General features: G+C 49.8%; 7 protein-coding genes across 7 annotated transcripts; 4 read left to right on the top strand and 3 right to left on the bottom strand.

Annotated features, from left to right (window-relative positions):
• Positions 1-41: 41 nt before the first annotated feature.
• F5J12DRAFT_226050 (B-cell receptor-associated protein 31-like-domain-containing protein) lies at positions 42-1,525 on the top strand. Its single transcript, XM_051738478.1, has 7 exons — positions 42-134; positions 188-221; positions 280-401; positions 476-607; positions 678-801; positions 867-972; positions 1,033-1,525. Exons 1-7 carry the CDS (start codon positions 124-126, stop codon positions 1,134-1,136), a joined length of 633 nt encoding a protein of 210 aa, XP_051598478.1. The 5' UTR covers positions 42-123; the 3' UTR covers positions 1,137-1,525.
• F5J12DRAFT_906373 (uncharacterized protein) lies at positions 1,350-3,759 on the bottom strand (the record flags this gene model as incomplete). Its single annotated transcript, XM_051748781.1, has 6 exons — positions 1,350-1,523; positions 1,588-2,104; positions 2,155-2,387; positions 2,443-3,010; positions 3,078-3,531; positions 3,585-3,759. The coding sequence occupies 6 exons, from the start codon at positions 3,757-3,759 to the stop codon at positions 1,350-1,352; spliced, it is 2,121 nt and encodes a 706-aa protein (XP_051598477.1).
• A 431-nt stretch (positions 3,760-4,190) lies between these two features.
• Positions 4,191-5,706, top strand: F5J12DRAFT_226048 (uncharacterized protein). The gene is made up of 5 exons (XM_051738477.1): positions 4,191-4,716; positions 4,775-4,792; positions 4,857-5,004; positions 5,060-5,269; positions 5,321-5,706. Exons 1-5 carry the CDS (start codon positions 4,555-4,557, stop codon positions 5,578-5,580), a joined length of 798 nt encoding a protein of 265 aa, XP_051598476.1. The 5' UTR covers positions 4,191-4,554; the 3' UTR covers positions 5,581-5,706.
• On the bottom strand, positions 5,660-6,657 carry F5J12DRAFT_842016 (uncharacterized protein). Its single transcript, XM_051746152.1, has 4 exons — positions 6,380-6,657; positions 6,242-6,312; positions 6,159-6,183; positions 5,660-6,108 (listed from the first exon to the last, which is right to left on the bottom strand). Exons 1-4 carry the CDS (start codon positions 6,390-6,392, stop codon positions 5,813-5,815), a joined length of 405 nt encoding a protein of 134 aa, XP_051598475.1. The 5' UTR covers positions 6,393-6,657; the 3' UTR covers positions 5,660-5,812.
• A 109-nt stretch (positions 6,658-6,766) lies between these two features.
• F5J12DRAFT_842009 (elongation factor Tu GTP binding domain-containing protein) lies at positions 6,767-8,726 on the top strand. The gene is made up of 7 exons (XM_051746151.1): positions 6,767-6,984; positions 7,050-7,065; positions 7,129-7,256; positions 7,318-7,693; positions 7,757-8,227; positions 8,292-8,543; positions 8,596-8,726. The coding sequence occupies exons 1-7, from the start codon at positions 6,844-6,846 to the stop codon at positions 8,637-8,639; spliced, it is 1,428 nt and encodes a 475-aa protein (XP_051598474.1). The 5' UTR covers positions 6,767-6,843; the 3' UTR covers positions 8,640-8,726.
• Positions 8,727-10,714, bottom strand: F5J12DRAFT_842004 (uncharacterized protein). Its single transcript, XM_051746150.1, has 7 exons — positions 10,605-10,714; positions 10,510-10,552; positions 10,177-10,452; positions 10,060-10,120; positions 9,128-10,003; positions 9,033-9,069; positions 8,727-8,980 (listed from the first exon to the last, which is right to left on the bottom strand). The coding sequence occupies exons 1-7, from the start codon at positions 10,641-10,643 to the stop codon at positions 8,846-8,848; spliced, it is 1,467 nt and encodes a 488-aa protein (XP_051598473.1). The 5' UTR covers positions 10,644-10,714; the 3' UTR covers positions 8,727-8,845.
• Positions 10,715-11,443: 729 nt separating this feature from the next.
• Positions 11,444-14,118, top strand: F5J12DRAFT_225920 (heterokaryon incompatibility protein-domain-containing protein). Its single transcript, XM_051738476.1, has 4 exons — positions 11,444-11,543; positions 11,596-13,355; positions 13,409-13,945; positions 13,999-14,118. Exons 2-3 carry the CDS (start codon positions 11,625-11,627, stop codon positions 13,835-13,837), a joined length of 2,160 nt encoding a protein of 719 aa, XP_051598472.1. The 5' UTR covers positions 11,444-11,543; positions 11,596-11,624; the 3' UTR covers positions 13,838-13,945; positions 13,999-14,118.
• The last annotated feature ends 529 nt before the right edge of the window (positions 14,119-14,647 follow it).

Below are 14,647 nucleotides of genomic sequence, written 5' to 3'. Positions count from 1 at the left end.
ATGGCAATGGCTATGTGTGTGACGTCACGCCTCACGTGCACGAGATATACATGCAGCTGACCACGTCTGCAGGTACTCCAGCGCATTCCTTCCACCTCATTTGTACCGAAGATCACTCCAACGATGACCATCTAGTAAGACTATTATCATGATATTAGAAAGTGCTTTCTAACCGTCTACCGCTCAGCTATTCCTTGACGTTCCTGCTTCTTGCGGCGGAGGTGCGTTGCGCAGTCTACTTGGTCTGGCACGACACTTCATGGTATCATCGCTTCGCAGATGGTGACGTTCTGTATCCTGGTGTTCCCCCTTCCATATACAATCAGGAAGAAAGTGTTCCGCTTCTTGTCTGAGAGCCCTATAGTGGCAAAGATCGCATATGCCCTCAAGATATCCTTCATGTATGTACATACATCATGTTCGCCACATATATCCCGTATTACTTCCGACTTTGCTAAAACTCATTCCCCCACAGCTTCGTTGGAATTCTCTTCATGGACGCTCTCCAACGAATGTTCCGGGTCACCGAAGAAGCAGAAATGTTCAAGAAAGGCCAAGCGATGCAAGACGTAAGAGCCGAGTCCTCTGTTGCAGCTCGCAAGTTCTAGTACGCCGCCTTTTGCCAAACACGTGTTCATGGGCGTTTCTGATTACGTGCTTCTCTTCGATGAATGCAGCGCCCAGAGGAATATGTATCTCACAGGATTCTGCCTCTTCCTTTCGCTCGTGTTGACGCGCACGTTCTACATCATTCTGGACCTGATCCACGCACAGGAGGAATATGCAAAGCTGAAAAAAGCGGCAAGTTTTCCTTGAATATGACTACAATCTTTCGTATTATTGATGCATTTCCCTTGCGTATGCAGACTGCAAACTCCTCCAAGAGCACCGCCGTCCTTGAAGAACAATCCAAACAGATTGACGATTTGAAGAAGAAATTAGCAGAGAGTGAGACACGGTCTCGTGATTTTGGTTAGTAATGCAATCGACATTGCCAGCGCCGTTCCCATTGATAAATTTACTCCCCTGTAGAAACCTTGAAGAAGCAGGCAGCTCAACAGGCCGCTGAATACGACCGTCTCGCGACAGAATTCAACAAGTCGAATGGTCTGGTGTCGGACAAAAAGGCTGACTAGGCGGACGGATATTTCGTTTGGGATTGTAAACTGTGATTAGTGTCTGAATTTCTTGCTCCCCAACGGCCTTTATTCCCTCATTGCTGTGAACTCCTTCGTTTCCCAACGGTTACCGTTGTTCGTCGATCATCCGTATCCTCGTGTAAGCTAGGTATAACGTGATATCTAATATGCTTTGGGTCTCATGAATCACTGTCCAAATCCACCAAAGCCTCATCTCCCGAATGCACATTGTCGGGACTTTAGAGTATGTCTCCATTCGTCGATATCCTCTGCCTTCCCCAGCATAAAAGCTGGAACGGACACACCTGATCGAACCTTCGGACCGGGTCGCGGACCGAGGTCTATGTTCTTCCTGGTTGACTGGACTGCAGTCAATGCATCTATCTGTTATGAAGGCACAGTAAGAGTTGGGGTGGGGGATTTCTATCGTGTCCCGATTTTGACGTACCTTCTTCTGCAAGCAAGGATCATCCCCCCGCTTTCCAACTTTAGCAGCGGGATCAAATCCAAGCTGTTTTATTATGCTCGCCGAGTATGCTTGCTTCACAGATGAAGACGAAACTTCTGCAACCGACGTGTTCACCTCGTCACCTGTTGATAATAGGTCTCGCGCCTTCTGTTTGCCCTTGTCAACTTTCCCTTTGGATGTTGCCTTGGACGACTTGGACATCTGGGCAGCGTATTCCCGGGCTTTTGTGACTGCCTTCATGCCCTCCTTGTCCCGCTCCAGTAGTGTCTTGAGTTCCCGGTCAGCATTCTTCTCCAACTGACGCTTCGCCCTGGCTTGTGCCTCACGGCCCAATCTTTCCGAGACAAACAAATTACCCGCTGACCCGCCGACTACATGACCAGATACGACATAAGTTGAATCATTTGAAGTCGGCTCAGGTTTCAAACCCCATTGACGGGATGGGTCGTAATCCCCTTTACGTTTCCGCGCTGCAGAGGTTGACATGCCCGACGTTCTGCACGCAAAATTGTAATTATAATATCTCGTAAATCAATAGTGACTCACCCTACAAAAAATTCTGCACGACCTGCACGTTGTCTCTGAACAGCATTTGTCAAGTGCCAGTCGCACACCTCGCTCACGCGCTTGTCGGTCCAGCTTCCACAAACGGTCCCATCGCGCTTCGTGACTTTGCACATGCCAAGGTCCCTCGCACGTCCAATAAATGCGATGGAACCTGCAGATTCCGGAGTAACAGCAAGAATGTTGTTTGTCGGATGAGGATTGTCGTCAGAGCGCTAGCCCAAGAGTCAGTATGAATGGAAGGCTGCAACTCTGCCCGGAGAGGGTTACCTGATATGGTTTCAATACCCTGGGGTTCAAGATTGCGATCACATCCCCTTCTTTGAGCTTTGACATGGCCTCGTACGCCCCTCTACTGCCACCTTTGTATATCTTGCGTTCCGTCCCATCATCTTGCTTGACCTTATCGAAACCATCCGATTCAAACAACAGCAACGACAAAAATGCGTCCCCTCGTAGAGTTGCCTTTCCCCCCGTTGCCGAAGATCTAGAACGGGCTCCAAAGTCTATCAGCTTCATATTCACGTACTTTTTCCCGTGAGGCTTGGGTGGGTGATTTTGTTTCTTGGTCAGCCTTTCACGGGGCTCTAATGCACTACTAGTTCCGTTGTCCGAAGCATGACCGTCATCCCCAGGTTCGGCACTGACGGGTGCACGGCTGACGCGAACCGGCCCGCGTTCAGCGACTACAGCAATCGTCACCCAGTCACCCTCCACCGGAACATCATACCCTGATTTGTTTGGGAGGAGGCGAATGCAGGAATATAGGCGAGACGGAGAAAGGTAGTAACGGCCGCGGAGATATTCCTGGAGGTCTTCATGCGAAAGTGACCTCGTGCTGTGGTCGACCAGGGACACCCGGCGTTAAATTATGCCGGATGGAGAGTTGACTACTAAGTACGTACGAAAGACGGATGCCGGAATTGGGCTCGAAGTGGTCGAAAAGAGGGTCGTCCGGTGGTGCTTTGTGATCCATAGGGCCCATCCGCAGTTCCTCCACAATCGCGAGACTGTCATCCCTTTCGGGTACAGAGTGGGAGGACTCATGAGAAACCTCGTGGACGGGTTGCCTCGCCACGGTCACATCGGATCGAGGTTGGGGCTTCTCAGATAGACTAGAGGATCGGTTATATAAAGGTGTTGACTGTTCACCAGACTGGTTGCGGAGATTTGAAAGTTTCTGAAGGACGTTTGACGGTGGAGGCTTCAAGTGTTGGGGGACTACAGGCGGTGGCGCAAATGTATGGCTGGTCGTATTGGCCTGTTCGTTTGATTCCTGTGGCCGTGGATTGCTCACACTCCCTTTGGAGGCCAGCTTACGTCCTGGATCCGACCCGTGTCCAAGTCGCCTTTTCTTCCCTATCACCAAAGCTGACTTGATATCATCTCAACACAAGACACGTAATACTCACTGGGAGATGGCGTAGACGGTGCAAGCAAAACGGATCCAGTGCGTTTTCGCTCGGGCGACAGCAAGACGCTGTCACTGGGAAGATCTGTCAGTTCAGCTTGCAAGGCTTTGATCTGCCTGCGAATCTCGAGCCGCCGCTGACGCTCTGCTTCGGCTCTCTGTGTGGACGACTCCATCTTAATAATTGTGGGTCCCTTCCGACCTGTGATGCACCCTCACGGCTATGTGACGGAGTGCCTTTGTTGGCTCAGCGCGATGGAGACGTAGTAGACACGCCTTTGGGCTTATAATATTATTAGACGCGTTGTTTGGTGGTCGTACGTAATTCCGATTCGCACGGGAAGTTCGTATGTACACAACCATCGCGAGTACCCCTAACATGCACAGTTTGGTCGTTCCAGGGCTGAAAGAAACACAATAATGATGGAGACTGTGAGCATGCGGATCAGCCCGACAGCCTACACGCTGTTGCCTCCCTGCGTGATGTGACTGTGAAACAAGAGTATTGCAATTGCTGACGTAAACAAGTTGTCTCTGGCCAATGAGCTCTTGAGAAACGAGATCTGTCCGCGACGATTATTAACACGTGACTTGCCTTGCCCAACAGGGCTGAGCCGAGTCGAAACTTCGAAATCAAGGGTGCTCAGAGGGCATGGTCTATCTTAGGGAAAACAAAACCAGCGTCTGGAAGGTTCCTTGGCAACGGTGATCACTTTCCGAGGGAGTAAAAATGGAAAGTACCACTAGTGGTTGGAACGTTGGCCGACCAGCAGTTGGCGCTGAGTGGGTATCAATCATCCAGGCCCGTTCTTCGGGATGTACCGCGCGACTTTATGCCAACTATAATATTCTCGGTGCCTGCTGGAGTCTTTTAATACCGGACTACTGTGCCACAGCACACACCTCTGCTTCCTGGCCCTTCCCTCTTTCTTAGTTCCGAACTTTTGTTCTTCCCTTTCAATTTATCCCCGATGTCCGACGACATGCCACTTCCCCCTCTAAACATTCGCGAGTTTGCTATAGATATAGCACATCGTTTGTCGTCATTACGGGATTTCTTAGAGGCGGCGGAGCATCTTATGAAACATAACAATTTATTCACTGACGCCGTCGTCAAACACCACGGTAGGAAGGTAGGGATAGTTTTGCCACTACGTCATGAAAACACTTCTCACCGACGGATGTCGTCAGTTACTTGCCATAGTCGAGGTATGTGATGTTTCCACCCCCCGCTGGTGGCTCTCGACCGCAGTATAACCAAGGTAATTTCAAGGTGGCACGGATGACTCTCACTCAAGTCGGCCTCAAGCTTCACCTATTTACGTCGTGCTCAGCCGAGTATCAGCCATTCAAATCTGCTTATTTTAAAATGCTTGTCCTTCTGCGACAACATCGGGAGGAGTTCCCGGCCGAACTTTTAGGTAGCTTAATTCATAAACAGCCTTCCGAAGTGTTCGTCCTAATAACTCCTTGCAGAACGAGTAGATAGACTGCTTCTGCCGCTCACCACCCGCTTGGTCATTTGTCACAACAGCGATCCCTATGCACAACTTGGCATAGCGGAGTCAATGAGGAACTTCGCCACTGCTCAGGCGAAGCGCACTGCACCTGTGCTACAAACGCCAACCGATCAGCACAGGCGTACGCCACCGTGGCCAATCAATAATATTGCCGCATCGATGCCTCGTAGGTTATACATATTATGGACCAGGGGGCGACCAAGTTGACACTGTACAGCACCGGATGCTTTCCCTTCGAAACCCTCCCCTCACGAAGAAAAGCACTGCCGGCAATCAAAGAAGAAGACTCGATTGAATTCTGGTCACTCTCGACCTGTCCACCGACAGCATCCTTCCCACCCGCCTCCCGACCCTGACCCATCCGGCGGTGATGATGCAACGAGTACGCCTAGAGTTTTCACACGCACCCCTCGACACTTTGGAATTTTTTGCACCGGAAAACCTCAGTCCCAACAATCTTGGAAACGCACATGCTGAACGTCCCCATGTCTCAATCACAATCATCTACCCCATCTGTCTCTCTGGCTCTCGTTGTTACTTACATTTTATTTGGATCTCTCTAAAGCAAAGGGGGACGTCTAGTTGCTGTACGAATGGGAGAATTGGCTTGCATTTTTTGCTCTGTAAAGTATCGCACCATTTTTGTTGCACGGCATAGTGCTACAATGTATTATATACGACATGAAATTATACGAGTCATACAGTGGAATCAGTCAACGAAGAGACCACCAGATGCCCCAGATTGAGGCCGTTCAGGGTAACTGCCAGGCAACCGATCCGCGTGTACGGCCCGCAATTCCTCCCTCCAGCCCTCGAACTTTTCTAGAAGGCTAGTCGCTTCCTCGGAGTACCCGGTCGCCTTTTGCTCGCTTCCAATTATCTGAATTAAGTTGTCCAATGAATTTTCCAGCTTCTGAAGGGCATCCTCGAAAAGATAGGGATTCCCGATAATACAGGAAGTGCCGGGCTCGTTCCCTGAACCTGGAATGGAGCCAGCTGGTGCGGCTATCAGAAAAATGAGCTGGGGTCGTTCCGACATCGTAATGGGAAATTACCGTGCAGGCTGGATTTTGGATAAACCTGTGCGTGATTACAGTCCGTTAGTTGTGACATATATAAAAAAGCGAAGTGGATGCACCTGTCCGGGGTTAACAGCAGAAGGTGAAGGGGGTAATCCTCCACCCTCCTGACCTGGAAATTTGGCGTCTGCTGCAGAGGGAAAGTATGCTAGTCAGCGAGGTGGTAACTTCCATCTTCACCGTGCACGATGTCCTACCTTCACCAAGCATGATTGGTATGCTGCTTGATGGTAGTTAAAAAATATTTGGAACGGGAGAGGAATGGGACACGACGATCTAGTAAAATGTCATCCGCGGAGCTCCATGAAATATGACGTATTCTGCCCAGATGCTGCCTGTGGAGCACCAGTATTTGCCATGTCGCAGGAGAGATCTAGCAGAGAGGCAGTTTTGCGTATCTGCCTGGATTTTTCATCTGGAGCGTTTTCGCCCTCGCATAGCGACGTTCCCACCTCATTCGACTGGTAAAGCGATGCCAAATGCTAACGAGCCCCCTAATCTAGTCATGATTGAAGCAGGTCAAGTAACCCCCTGAGGAGAGGTTTCCTTATCCGATCAGTGCTCCGTGACGCTTTGGAAGATTTGACTCGCTTGAACGATCATATCGTCTATCATATCTCCAACTTCACACGTCGGTCACAGACAGACAACCGACGAAAAAATGTCAGACGAGGAAACACTGCAAAAGCGCCACGACGATTCAGAGTCAGAAGACTCAGAGGACGAGGTCGAAGATATTCCACAGATTGACGTTGATCCTTCAACTCTGACACCTCTTTCGCCTGAGGTTATCTCGAAACAGGTGCGTTTGATGAGTGGGCAGGAGGTGTGTTCGGATGTAGTAACTGAGACCTGTATGTTGTTCAGGCGACAATCAACCTTGGTAATTGTTATCCTCAGACCCCGGTGGTGTTGGTGTTGATCAGAAAACGCGTGCTATTTGCAGGTACCATAGGGCACGTAGCTCACGGAAAATCAACTGTCGTAAAAGCTATATCAGGCGTGCAAACGGTTCGATTCAAGAACGAGCTCGTCCGTAATATCACCATCAAGCTTGGTTATGCTAACGCTAAAGTAAGTTTCAATCCCTCCCAGCCATTTCGTCAATTCAGACCGACTCCCATGCATCGGTTAGATCTATAAATGTGAAAACCCAGCGTGCCCACGTCCAGGATGCTATAGATCATACCGTTCAGATAAAGAGGATAATCCACCATGCGAACGACCAGGCTGCGGACACCGCATGAAACTCATACGCCACGTATCGTTCGTCGATTGTCCAGGACACGACATTCTGATGGCTACCATGCTTAACGGTGCGGCAGTCATGGATGCGGCGCTGCTACTGGTTGCCGGCAACGAAACATGTCCTCAGCCTCAGACCTCGGAACACTTGGCGGCAGTGGAGATAATGAAGCTGGAGAATATAATTATCCTCCAGAACAAAGTCGACCTAATTAAACAGGAACAGGCCCTTGAGCACCAGAAGAGCATCGCCGCTTTCGTTAAAGGTTTTTATTTTATTTTTTCCCGTCGAACGTTCCACGGCCGCTGATCAGGCACAACCCCTCTAGGCACTGTCGCAGAATCGTCGCCAATAGTCCCCATCTCTGCTCAGCTCAAATACAACATCGACGCAGTGAACGAATACATCGTTAAAAAGATACCAATTCCTGTCCGCGACTTTACCTCGGATCCGAGGCTCATCGTCATTCGATCATTTGATGTCAACAAGCCCGGTGCGGAAGTGGATGAACTAAAGGGAGGAGTAGCGGGAGGATCGATTCTTACGGGTATCCTACGTGTCGGGCAGGAGGTTGAAATTCGACCGGGAATCGTTACAAAAGACAGTGCTGGACGGAATCGTTGCAAGCCCATTTTCAGCAGAATCGTATCGTTGCATGCGGAGAACAATCATTTATCGTTTGCTGTACCGGGTGGTCTCATTGGTGTCGGAACGAAGATTGACCCTACACTTTGCCGTGCCGATCGTTTGGTGGGACAGGTTTTGGGCGCAGTTGGCAAGCTGCCCAAAGTGTATACCGGTAGGCGCACTGTTCCCTCTTGTGATTGAACACCCAAATGTTATTTACGATGAGCAAAAATCAGAGTTGGAAATTAGTTTGTTCTTACTCCGCCGACTACTCGGTGTCAGGACAGAAGACAAGAAACAAACTAAAGTCTCCAAACTCGCGAAAAACGAACTTCTGCTCATTAATATCGGATCAACGTCGACAGGTGGCCGTGTATTAAGTGTTAAGGCGGATCTTGCGAAGATCCAGCTTACATCGCCAGCCTGTACCGAGATCGGCGAGAAGGTCGCACTATCGCGTCGTATCGAGAAGCATTGGCGACTAGTTGGTGAGTATCGTCCACGTGCAGCCCTTGAAGTATTGACGTTGCTCTTGTGTAGGATGGGGAAGTGTGCAGCGTGGCACGGTCTTAGAACTGGACTGATCTAGAGGTTCATACATCTGCTGTATCCCAGTGCATTTGTTTCTGTACCTTGTAGCATCACCAACGATGAACTCATTTGACACAATAACCACGGGACAGCACTTGCGGTATGTGATGGGTTATATCAAACTACGGAGTGTGTGTATGGACCGCGAACAGACAATCACGACTTGAAGGAGAGTAGGCCAATCGAGAATGCAACAAAATCACGAATAAACAGATGGGTTAATGAGGTCCAACTCCTGAACGTCAACGTCCTCAAAAGACCTATTTTTCACTCGACGACTCTCAAGTTCGCGCTTGGTGAGCCAAAGGTGTAGCAGATGAACACAGTCCTTTGCCTAAATTGCGCCTTAAAAAAGCCGTCAACAATACGATGGAAAGCTGGCCTACCATCACGAAAACTCCCAAACCCAATGAATTCCTCCACCTGTTAGTGGCGTTAGCTCACATCACTAATTCGCTGTTATCCAGATGGGTGAACTGACCAAACCGGGTCACATTCAGCCCATGTCATGGTTCCCCTCCATGCAACGGTCAAACCTAGGTACCCCACATAGCTGATTCGCTTCAGCAAGCTCATTTCGGACCACGCCTTACCATTAAATAGAGATCGCGGTATCGCGGGGGGTACCACTCCAGTGGGAAGCGGTGGTCGTACCGCGAGTATCTTCCGTAATATTCTCGAGTGCATCGATAGGCGAAGCAACAGCGACCCCATGAAGCTGGATATACGGGGAATGATAAGTGCACCGCCGATTAGTCGACCCAATGAAGTCCCAGAAACGCGGATGGTATTCTCTGCTGCTGCAACAGCGTCTCCGGCGGGTGCGTTTGCTTCGTTATCGTTGTTTGCATCAAGCCCTTGTTGGCCCGGCGGCTGTCCATTCACATTGGCCTGTCCAATTGGCACATCTTCCTCCACATTAGCATTCACTCTAATCCGGAGAAACGGTTCGTCGTCGTTGCCGTTGAGGACACGCTGCATGTCCTGGCCGTGAGGGGTGTTCGAGTTGAGCAGCCACCGAGTGAAGTTGCCAAGCATGCGCTTGTAGGCCTGCCGAACTGCTGGGAATACAAAAAGACCAAGGATCATCGGCGGTGGTGGCCAGCGCGGGAGGGGATGCAAGAATTCTCGTGGGTCAGTGCGAAGGAATGGATTTCGCCAGCCGTCAAGGATGATGCTGTTATTCGCGCGAATAGGAGCAGACGTTGGCCATGCGAGCAGAACTGGAACGAGTGGTGTAATTGAGGACTTGGTTGGAAGTCTAGACATGATAAGAGAGAGTGGAATGAGCGGGAGATTGATAAAACTGTGCCAGGGCCATCTAGCGGGATCATCTGACAGTAGTATGTCGAACATCCTTGTTGAAGCTTAGTCAGTCTGGCCCACACATCAGAGAAACTTGCAATAACGAACTCGGGTCCCAGAAACTCCCGAAGAGCGTAGGCGCCATACGTGGTACAGAGAATATACATGCCTGGAAACAGATGTCAGCCATTCATTACCATTCCAAACAACCACAGTGAAAATCACCCGTGCCAATAGAGACCACGACTACGGTGAAACTTGCGACAGTGACAATCTTTCCTATCGCAGAGAGACCCTTGTTGGCTGCATCCAGAAGACGTAAAATGATGGGATTGTTGCTCTCTAGCACATAAGGCGAGCTACATTGAGGACACTTGAGAGCATTTGGCGCACGGGACCGAGTCTGCTGGGAGGACTGGATCCATTGAAGGAGACACGATTCGTGTGCGACCAGTGTACATCTGCACGGGTGTGTCCATGCTCGCGGCGGGTTCTCAGGTGCTGAACAGTTGCGAGACATGAATTTTGTGAGCGAGATACGTGACTCAACAGACCTACCATCGTACCGTTCTTCTTCCCTGCAGATATAACAAAGCTTAACCTGAGGAAGGTATCAATACCAAAAGCATGCATGTCTAGAGAGACAGCGATACCCTGAGGTCATCGATAGTTGGTACCCGTCGTTGTGCCATGATTGTCAAGTAGATACATTGACCACACGGCGCCAATATTTCCGCTTCCGGCCCCGGCACAGCCACAGCTCACTTACGAGCTGCAGTAGTGTCGATTCTACAGCAGGTTAGCGAAAATACGAATGAATACACCCTCCCTCCCGGCACTCCAGGACGCAGTGATGTGATTTTTTTCTCGTGCTCATCAAGGATCACAATCTTCCGCATTACAATTACAGTATTTATGGTGTTTGTGGACCATGCGGATAACGAGAACCGTGTTGACGAAGATATGCATACTCTATACTAATCTCGCCCCCATCTGCGGGGACGTCTCGCACCAAACGAGACACTGAATCGCTATGATATGGTCGTCACTTTCAGTCGACAAAGTATAACCGGGAGTTATTAAAATCTCAAAAACAAACCACAGAAACCATCGAAAATCACCTTATCACGTCTCGCTTCAACGAAAACTTGATCACACGGAAACCAAACCAAATATCTCAAAAATAGGGAGAAACTACTGTAAACAATCTTTGTCATGCGAATGCATTGCCAATCATTACGTCTGGACGTGCTCAGGACCGGCGGACCGGAACGGAGGAGCGTTACTCAAAGGTCCTCACTCCAGGACTTACTTACGCGTCCTGGGATAATACTGCGTTGTAGTGTTTATGCTAATCGGTAAGCCAGCTCCAAATTATAAATATCTAGAATTACATCAAGGAATATCCTGAGGGCCCTCGTTGAGATGTCTGCACATGATGTTTTCTTGTTGTGGCTGCCTAGCGCCGAAGCTGGGTCTCATGCGTCCTGTTTCGACTCGAGGGGGTTATTTCAAGCGCCCCGTTTTCTCTCTGCCAGACACATAATCCCCACCATCCGAAGAGCCGTCCTGTAGTCTCGGATTCCCAGGCGGTATGTGCAATGATCTGCGGCTTGCCCACTGCTGTTGATCTAGCGTTGATAGGTTGAACTTTTCCCTCGCCTCTTAGGAAGATGCGACTGTTAGATATAAGCGCCGTTCTTAACAGGGAAAGGGACATCCAAGGAGCCGACCCCGAAATCGAAGTCCTGAAGGAACTTGATGATAAGAGGACAAGTTATGCTATACTTTCACATCGTTGGGGAACTGAGGTCACTTACAAGGAGATGACCGGGCTCGTTACAATGAACGCACGAAGAAGGGAAAATGTCAGGGAGCGCGATGGCTACCAGAAGATCATTAGGAGCTGCGAACAGGCGCAGAACGACGGTTATAGGTGGTTGTGGATCGATACATGTTGCATCGACAAGCGGAGCAGTGCGGAACTCTCGGAGGCAATCAACTCGATGTACCGGTGGTACCGCAACTCGCAGAAGTGCTACATCTACCTCAACGATGTCGATGAGTTAGCCTTTCCTACTGAACAAGACTTCGGGAAGTTTGGGAGGACCAATGGTTGGCCGGAGTGGTTTTCGCGAGGCTGGACACTCCAGGAGCTTATCGCTCCGAGGACATCCGAGTTCTTTAACAAGAGATGGGTGTCCATAGGCACCAAAGAGGACGTGACATCCACCTTGGAGCAGATCACAGGAATTCCATGCGATGTTCTGAGGTTTGGCCTGGACCCGCGGCATCGACCCAATGTTGCCCAAATGATGTCTTGGGCCGCTCACCGGAAGACGACGCGAGTGGAAGATCGAGCGTATTCGCTGTTGGGCTTGTTCGGCGTGAACATGCCGATGTTGTATGGAGAGGGCTCGAAAGCTTTCCAGCGTTTGCAGCTGGAAATAATGCGAGTAACAAGTGATCACAGTATATTTGCGTGGAATCGAAAGGGACGGTTCGGGTGGTACAGAAGTGTCCTTGCAGATGACCCGAGCTGTTTTCGGGGACGTCAGGACATGAAAAGACTGGAACCCCCGGAGTTCGTCGATGAACTAAAGGAGTACATGCGTAAAAGCGGACTCGACGTTGACGCAGACCACGACAACCTGGAACCATTGCAGCGCGGTGCACACTCTCGTCGACTTTATAGATTTGATGTCACCAATCTCGGCATCCAAGTCTGGTTGCCAGTCATACCCGATCGCCGCGGCCCTCATCACTTCAAAGCCATATTGCCATGTCTCGACCGTCATGGAAACCTCATCACCATCGAGCTGGAATCTCGCGGACTTAGCTCTGCCAGGTGTTTGAACCGTGCATGGATTCCCGACACTTGGCCAGAGTTTACACTACTTTATCTCGACTGCTTTCAAGACGTCGAGGAGCAGCACTGGGATCTTATGCTCTATGACAGGCACGCCTTGTGGCATGGTTTCACCCGCTGTGGCACCTTCCCGGAGAAGATCGCAGGCGATACAGTCACATTTTCATCCCAAGGAGACACTCTCATCGTTCTAGTCTATGCCAATGACAATGCCAGATCTCGCTTTGCAGTTGGATTGGGATACTACCTTGGTAGATTACGGGCGCGCATCGTCTGTGATCGATACTCTGCAGATCAACGGGTCTGGTCATCGTGGGCAAGCTTTGCTAACCATGTATATGATTTCCTGTGGAATACAACTGTCGACGGCTCCTATTTTCGCAGCTCTTCCATCGCTATTAAGGACGCTCACCTTCCTCGATCCATTTGGGATGCAAGGGTTGTCTGTCGTACCAGCAATAGTGGTTCCACAGACGTGATGATTGATGTCGAGCCATGCCCTGGTTGTCGTACCGGGCCACTTAAATACATGCCTGTTAGTACACTCTCCCCATGTGCATTCGGATCTAACCATCCATCAAACCATAGTTGGACTGTGAACTATGGCTCCCGTGGAGACGAGATACTCCGGATAGGTTTAGATTAAGATTGGATGACGAGCTTGCTTGGTTTGACAAGTGTTCTGGTCCGGAGATTTTGGTGAGTTGTGACAGTTATGTGTGGGCTGGTAGCGAGCCTGACACAAATAGCTGGGCGATTATGGCGACTCACCCAAACATTACAATTTCAAACGTCGCGGGAACATATTCGAAGATTTGCAGAAACTTGGTATCGATCCCACGAATTCGGTTTGTCGGCCAGTTGTCTCTCGTGTATCCAGCTGCAAAGATATGGTTCGTCGCATGCGGGCTCAGCACGATGTTGCTGTGGCATCTACAGGTCAGGATAAAAGCTGGGTGCTGCATCAACCAAGGGGTCACTCGCTTCCGAATAATGAAGAATTCGAGCTACTGCTGAAAGCCTTGTCCACCAATCTTGCAGGCAACCATCTCGTGACAACAGTGATACAGTGTTCAGAGTTCTATGAAGTGGATCGTGAAGGCAGGCGAATAGACGTGGGAGGTTGTGAGTTTTCCCAAAGGATGGTTCCTACTTTAATGTTGACCCTGGCCCCTCAGCATCAGATATTCGGTCCGCAAACCCAGACGCCTTCGGTGCCCTGTGCACAATTGCAATTCCACTAGCTTGGCATAAAGAACCGGCTTGTAAACGGAGAAAGGAACAATTCCGGAATATTAGGTGATCTCTTGGTAGATCATGTTGTGGAACATATCTGATACTAAGTTCGGAATGTAGGGAGCACTTTTATGTCTTAGCGAACCTGGTAAGTCACTACATCAGCTAAGCTGCGAGCGTTTGTTTATTTGACTAATCCGTTATCCAGCATCACCTTGCGGGCACCGAATCTCGTCTCCGGTCTACGGTATGTTGGAAAACTGCGTGAAGTCCTCAAACACACCCTCATGATGGTATCAGGACAAACGGAAGCTGGGTAGAGTGGTCGACTTCTCAGTCATGTTCGGTTTAGAGCACTTGAAAAATTTCGTGCGTGTTCGCTGTGTAATATCTCAGCCTGTTCATACTGTCGAAATGTAGGTTGGGGAGGTAACGTTCTTCGAAAGGCTTCCCTCGATAATGGAAACTCGGCTACACAACGGTGGTTCTGTAGGCACTGGAGGTCAGTATAGCACACCGAACGTGTTCGTCGGAAACTTATCACAGCGTAGGGAGTGGTTTGCCGGCTCACTCATTCAATCTGTTACTTGT

Source organism: Pisolithus orientalis (genome assembly GCF_024613125.1).
Source record: "Pisolithus orientalis strain OTSU chromosome Unknown F5J12scaffold_22, whole genome shotgun sequence".
Lineage (NCBI taxonomy): Eukaryota > Fungi > Basidiomycota > Agaricomycetes > Boletales > Pisolithaceae > Pisolithus > Pisolithus orientalis.
The sequence above is the reverse complement of the archived record's forward strand: the minus strand, read 5'-3'. Positions and strand labels throughout refer to the sequence as shown.

What these genes read in the sequence shown, in the direction of transcription:
- F5J12DRAFT_842004 (XM_051746150.1), bottom strand. Translation starts at nt 10,643, where the DNA reads ATGGCACAACGACGGGTACCAACTATCGATGACCTCAGG. An exon ending in CGGGAGTTTCTGGGACCCGA is followed by an intron (nt 10,004 to 10,059) that starts GTTCGTTATTGC and finishes AGCTTCAACAAG; the next exon opens with GATGTTCGACATACTACTGT. An exon ending in GTTTGGGAGTTTTCGTGATG is followed by an intron (nt 8,981 to 9,032) that starts GTAGGCCAGCTT and finishes GGCGCAATTTAG; the next exon opens with GCAAAGGACTGTGTTCATCT.
- F5J12DRAFT_842009 (XM_051746151.1), top strand. Translation starts at nt 6,844, where the DNA reads ATGTCAGACGAGGAAACACTGCAAAAGCGCCACGACGATTCAGAGTCA. An exon ending in GCTGCCCAAAGTGTATACCG is followed by an intron (nt 8,228 to 8,291) that starts GTAGGCGCACTG and finishes AGCAAAAATCAG; the next exon opens with AGTTGGAAATTAGTTTGTTC. An exon ending in GAAGCATTGGCGACTAGTTG is followed by an intron (nt 8,544 to 8,595) that starts GTGAGTATCGTC and finishes GCTCTTGTGTAG; the next exon opens with GATGGGGAAGTGTGCAGCGT.
- F5J12DRAFT_225920 (XM_051738476.1), top strand. Translation starts at nt 11,625, where the DNA reads ATGCGACTGTTAGATATAAGCGCCGTTCTTAACAGGGAAAGGGACATC. An exon ending in GGCCACTTAAATACATGCCT is followed by an intron (nt 13,356 to 13,408) that starts GTTAGTACACTC and finishes ATCAAACCATAG; the next exon opens with TTGGACTGTGAACTATGGCT.
- F5J12DRAFT_226050 (XM_051738478.1), top strand. An exon ending in TCCTGCTTCTTGCGGCGGAG is followed by an intron (nt 222 to 279) that starts GTGCGTTGCGCA and finishes ATCGCTTCGCAG; the next exon opens with ATGGTGACGTTCTGTATCCT. An exon ending in GACACGGTCTCGTGATTTTG is followed by an intron (nt 973 to 1,032) that starts GTTAGTAATGCA and finishes ACTCCCCTGTAG; the next exon opens with AAACCTTGAAGAAGCAGGCA.
- F5J12DRAFT_226048 (XM_051738477.1), top strand. Translation starts at nt 4,555, where the DNA reads ATGTCCGACGACATGCCACTTCCCCCTCTAAACATTCGCGAGTTTGCT. An exon ending in GTTCCCGGCCGAACTTTTAG is followed by an intron (nt 5,005 to 5,059) that starts GTAGCTTAATTC and finishes AACTCCTTGCAG; the next exon opens with AACGAGTAGATAGACTGCTT. An exon ending in TATTGCCGCATCGATGCCTC is followed by an intron (nt 5,270 to 5,320) that starts GTAGGTTATACA and finishes GACACTGTACAG; the next exon opens with CACCGGATGCTTTCCCTTCG.
- F5J12DRAFT_842016 (XM_051746152.1), bottom strand. An exon ending in CTGCTGTTAACCCCGGACAG is followed by an intron (nt 6,184 to 6,241) that starts GTGCATCCACTT and finishes AATCACGCACAG; the next exon opens with GTTTATCCAAAATCCAGCCT. An exon ending in TCCAAAATCCAGCCTGCACG is followed by an intron (nt 6,109 to 6,158) that starts GTAATTTCCCAT and finishes TTTTTCTGATAG; the next exon opens with CCGCACCAGCTGGCTCCATT.